The sequence below is a fragment of the Oryzias melastigma genome, unplaced genomic scaffold (genome assembly GCF_002922805.2).
Source record: "Oryzias melastigma strain HK-1 unplaced genomic scaffold, ASM292280v2 sc00280, whole genome shotgun sequence".
Lineage (NCBI taxonomy): Eukaryota > Metazoa > Chordata > Actinopteri > Beloniformes > Adrianichthyidae > Oryzias > Oryzias melastigma.
Window position 1 is genome coordinate 65217 of NW_023416903.1, and position 4828 is coordinate 70044.

The window sequence follows — 4828 nt, forward strand, 5'->3', positions numbered from 1 at the left end:
TTAAAGGACCTGGTCGTATTTTAAACAGAAAAAAGATCCAGCTGTTCACTTGTTAGGATGGTTATTTATTTTAAATACCGCTGAACGCCCTTCTCACGTGCATCTGGTCAGACTGTAACCTGGCCGCGCATGTGAAGTAATGCTGCTTTGCGCACGAGGGGGGGGGGGCGTTCTCCAGCGGCGTCACCCAAATGCTCCTTTTATCTCGACAAAAAGGAATAAATGTAAGTAAATCCCAAAGGACCGCTGACAGAATCAAATGTTGGAATGGTTCTCCCTCAAAGGCTTTAACAATGACTTGTACGATTCTCCGCCGTGATTAAAGTAGAAGCTGTTTACATCCGCGGTCTCGTGGTCGAGGCGTGGAAAGAGGCGGAGACTCACAATAAACTCACTCCTGATTGGTGACAGTACTTCCTGTAGATTCATGACTCAGCTATGACTCAGACCAATCGCTGAAGATGGGTTGCAGACGTTTGCAATATGAATAGCCATTTCAGGAAGTGACGGTGAAAGCGGCGGCCGACTTTAACGAGGAGAGGAAGTAATGCATTTCCAATGGAGGACCTCATGGCTCCAGAAGTCCAGTGTTTTTACAGTCAATGATTACCTACACTTAATTCTGATTTTTTTCATAGATATTTTTTAAATCACAAATGCAGCTTCTGAGGGACCTTGAATGTCACATGTTGAGCTGCTAATGAATCACAGGTGTGTGATCAAGGCGGGGCAGAGCAGGGTCTTCTACCTGCTGCTTTTTCCCTTCCATTGTGGCTCTCTGTTTGAAGAAAAAAAAAGTTTTGAAAAACTTACGATACTTAAAGAAAAAAGTTTAGACACAAGATTTTTGTGCGCCGTGTAGCACGGAAAATCAACTGGAAGTCAGAAAGCACAACCAGAATTAAGGCGAACTGGATTATAAAACAGATTTTCTATTTTTGAACAATAGTATCTGGAATCTGTACTGTTTATGGCCAGCAGAGGGGAGGCAAGGTTCACCGAGCTGTCATGTGTTTGGCTGAGGAGCTGGTGTGTCTGGATGTACGGAGACATGTTGAATGTGAATAAAAACTGTTGCCCCTAGTCAACGTTTAGACGGTCTTTTATATGAAGATGCAACAATATTTAAGTGTGTTTTAGGGGTTGAGAAATAAAGTAAGTTACAATTGGTTCAGATAATTTTTTTTAGTTGGATTTGTGTGTTTTTGGCAGAGATCTAAAACAAAAGGTATTTTTTTAAATCATTGCTGATACACTGACAGCACTGAGCTGACTCTGACACAAGGTGTCTTTTATTTTGATAGAAAATCATGTGAAAATCTGTCAAAAGTTATAAACGGTTTCATATTTTTTAAAAGGGTATTTTCTCTTTATATTTCTGTTTTATTCATACAAAAGAATTTATTTTTTATTCATCCTGATGGTAGCATTGATTTAAATACAAATCTTATTTTTCTAAAGGATGAAGTCGGCCTTTGTGGTTCCTGCTGGGTTTTGCTTTGTAAAATATTGACTTGAGTGGCTCTGTAAGTGTTACAGGTTTAGACTTTGTCTAAAGGATGAACGACAGGACTTTCAGAAGGAGCACCACAGGAGCTGCACGCGGCGTGTTTCGGAGCCCCAGCGAGTGTTGGGAGTACCTGGGCCAGACGTTGTACCCACACAGATCTAAATGATTCGTTAGATTCTTGGTGACCTTTCTGCGCTGTCATCAGGTTTAGGGCTACAGTTTCTCTCATTCTTCAAAATGATTTGACATCAAAGATGAAGTAGGTTTTACAGTTTTATTGTGAAACTTAGACTACCAAATAAAAATAAATGTAGTTTTAAAATATTTTAGCATCCTAAAATCATTTTTACAAAAGCAATTGAAAGCTTATAAAACAAGTAGAAGAATAACTAGATCAAATAATCGTAAACAAGATTATTTATGTGAAGAAAGTGGAAGCTGCCCTACCCTTTAAACAAACAGAATGGTTAAAACATCACGGTGCTGTTACTCGGCAGGAGTCAGCCCCAGAACCTCTGTTTGCCAGGGGGCGGGGCCAGCGCTGGAGGCTCCTGAACGCTGAAGACAGAGCCCTCCGCCTCCACCACAAAGATGAAGTAGAAGTTTGCAGCCATCATGACCAGTCCTGGCAGGAAGGACAGCCCAAAACCAAAACCTCGGATGCTGCTACCAAAGGCTGCAGCCCCCCAGTAGACCAGACTGGAAAAAACAGATGAAGCGTTGAGGTTTCAGTTCATTTAGATCATTCATCAATGGTTTGGATCGCTCACCGTCCAAAGGCAAAAACAATAGTCAGCAGTGGGATGAGCTTCAGCTGCTCCTGGGTTAGGTACATTGCCATGACAACCAACTGAAGGAAGTGGATCAGGAACAGGGAGGCGGAGTCTGTGATGAAGCGCTGGTGCACAGTGACTTCCTTACACTCCGCCTCCTTCAGGTTCTCGTCAAACAAGGGTTGGGTAGAACCCGACTTGAGCCGACTGGCACCCAGAACCAGCCAACCTGGGAAACGAGTCACAAAGAGGCGTGAGACAGACGCCGACACCTGCAGGGTTCAGAAAAGGTTTTAACGTCTCAAGTTTCAGCTCAGATCAATGTGAAGGCAGGCCAGAATCCAGAACAGTCCCTGAAGCTGGAAGAGCTGCGGAAACTGGTCTTTGAGCACACTCTCAAAGGACAAATGTTTTAACTAGACATGGATAAGAAAACTAGCCCAAATGTTGATGAATTGTGCAGAAAAACAAAGTATGTTTCCATTTTTCCACCGTATCAATCAGGTCACTGCTTTAACTTTCATATAAGAACGCTTCTTAAGGCCGCTTGAACTCTCTTAATGTCATCTACAACTATGTGACGCTTTGCTCTGCGTGTCCCTGTACTGCTCATCACTGCGAACGGCTTTCATTACCAGCTAGAAGACAATTTCACTGGCTTCAATTTATTTTCAAATGTATTTATCTTCATCCTAGTTTTTATTTGAAACAGTACCTTGTTCCTTTTTTTTAAGGTTCATTTCATTTTAATAATAAAAACATACAAAATAACTTGAGTTATTAACTTAAACAGGATTGAGAAGGAAAAAAAATGAAAAGGGGACAAAGAAGAAAAAATTTTGTCGGTCCCTTTTAACAATCAATAAATCAATCAATAAAAAAAGATTCAGATACACAAACATTCGGCCGATTCAGTAAACAATAAGAGAAGATTGGGAAAGAAAAAACAAAATCTTAAAATTACAACATCAACCAGTGAGAAATGAGTAATTGTTATTTGTTTTAGATTGTTTTATAGTCATTGATTAAACTGTTGTAATGTAGTTTTTAAAACTTGATACCGTTGTAGCATTTTTAATTTCTACGCTCAATGTATTCGATTTATTAACTCCATGTACTGATACACATCGTTCTTTTAGCAGAATTCTGTTTCACAAATATTTCATCTCCTTTTAGATTAAATTTACTTTTTCTTTTCATGTATCTTTTCATTAAATTAGGAGGAAGGCATTTCATATTTACTTCAAATCAAATCAAATCAAACTTTATTTGTATAGCACTTTTTTAAAAAATGAATTTCACTCAAAGTGCTTAACATAAAAAAAAATATAACATTTTAAAAACAAAAGATAATACCCACAAGCCCCACCCTTCCACACACACGCACAAAAACAAACACACATCGACATATCGCCACACCATGAAAGAAAAAAATAAATGAATGAATAAATAAATACTAAAAGGATGTAAAGCATAAATCGAGAAATCTGGCTTGGTACTGCAGTGAGGAAACAATATTTTTGGGACTTGTCCACACCAGTGACCCCCCCAATCAAGTTCATAGAGTACGCTACCACAGGACCCCCCAGATCCGAGCAAAGAGCCAGACCCGGGAGATCCCACTGCAGTGACCCTGTTCACTGAGAAAGGTCAATCACTGATGTGGAGGATCCCTCAGAGGAAGACACTGGAGTTAAAAATGTAAAAGGAGTAAAATAGATTAAAATGAATAAATAAATAAAATAAAAGTTAAAAAAAACATAAAAACATACATAAAAGTACATAAAAGTAGAGGATAAAAGAAAATATCAAATCAACTAAAAGCCAGGTTAAAAAGGTCTTGAGCCTCCCTTTAAAAACATGAACAGTCTCTGCGGCCCTGATGCATTCTGGGAGGCTGTTCCACAGGCGAGGCCCATAATAACTGAATGAGGCCTCGCCGTATGTCTTAGTTCTAACTTTTGGTACAACCAAAGGCCTGTTCCAGAGGACCTCGAGGGCTCATACCTTAAAATCATATCAGATAAATAAGAGGGCCCAATACTGTAAAAACATTTATAAACCAATAAAAGAATTTTAAAATCAATTCTGAATTTCACAGGGAGCCAATGCAGCGATTTTAAAATGGGTGTAATGTGTTCCCGCCCCCTGGTCCTCGTCAGCACGCGTGCGGCTGAGTTTTGTAATAGCTGAAGGTTTGATATCCTTTTTCTGGGAAGACCAGAGAGCAGGGCATTACAGTAATCTAGTCTACTGGAAATAAAAGCATCATCAGCACCTCTGTACTGGAGAGAGAGAGGAATGGGCGGAGTCTGGCAATGTTTTTAAGATGATAAAACCCTGTTTTTGTTATGTTTTTAACAAAACGGCCTGCACGGCCTCCTCCTGATCTCCTCCTGCACGTCCTCCTCCTGCACGGCCTCCTCCTGATCTCCTCCTGATCTCCTCCTGATCTCCTCCTGGTCTCCTCCTGGTCTCCTCCAACATACAGTTTGGATGTGTGGTTGACCCCTCCCCCCAGCACGTCCTCCCTCCTGAAGTCCGA

The 4828-nt window shown here is 40.4% G+C and overlaps 1 protein-coding gene across 1 annotated transcript in view; it reads right to left on the reverse strand.

Annotated features, from left to right (window-relative positions):
• Positions 1-1770: 1770 nt before the first annotated feature.
• Positions 1771-4828, reverse strand: part of LOC112139349 (transmembrane protein 79) — a 23958-nt gene continuing 20900 nt past the window's right edge. Inside the window, exons 4-5 of the mRNA XM_024262098.2 lie at positions 2281-2512; positions 1771-2209 (exon numbers count right to left, since the gene is read on the reverse strand). Of these exons, the coding sequence (XP_024117866.1) occupies positions 2011-2209; positions 2281-2512 (431 nt within the window). The 3' untranslated portion in view covers positions 1771-2010. The remainder of the gene's footprint in view (positions 2210-2280; positions 2513-4828) is intronic.